At 57.3% G+C, this 337-nt stretch overlaps 1 protein-coding gene across 1 annotated transcript in view; it reads left to right on the top strand.

The window, feature by feature from the left end:
* Nucleotides 1–337, top strand: part of LOC119586462 — a gene marked incomplete in the record, with an annotated part of 7,883 nt that overhangs the window by 6,152 nt on the left and 1,394 nt on the right. The window contains 1 exon segment of the mRNA XM_037935194.1: nucleotides 39–250. Within this exon segment, the coding sequence (XP_037791122.1) occupies nucleotides 39–250 (212 nt within the window).

Genomic DNA, 337 nt, shown 5'->3' with positions numbered 1-337 from the left:
AGTCCACCTCAAATCACGAGCCTGACATGTTTCCGCAGCCATCATGTACAAGCGTCCCGCGCGCTGGGTGCCGGCTAAGGGCGGCTACTTCCCGAGGCACCCTGTGTCCGGCGGCGAGGGTCCCGACGGGGAGGTGTACGTCGGGATGGCGCACCACGAGGGCGGCTACATCCTGGGCATGGTCGTCCCCGATCACGGCTGCTGCTACATTCCCTTCGGAGGAAGCGCCATTCCCAAGAGCGAGTACTTTGTAAGTAGTACAAACTACAATCACTCTGGCCTGGACTCCTCAGATTTCGCAGCACATTACAAAATTTATAAATGAATGGCTGAATTG

Source organism: Penaeus monodon, chromosome 21, assembly GCF_015228065.2.
Source record: "Penaeus monodon isolate SGIC_2016 chromosome 21, NSTDA_Pmon_1, whole genome shotgun sequence".
Taxonomy (NCBI): domain Eukaryota; kingdom Metazoa; phylum Arthropoda; class Malacostraca; order Decapoda; family Penaeidae; genus Penaeus; species Penaeus monodon.
This window is presented reverse-complemented; position numbering and strand designations above follow the sequence as displayed.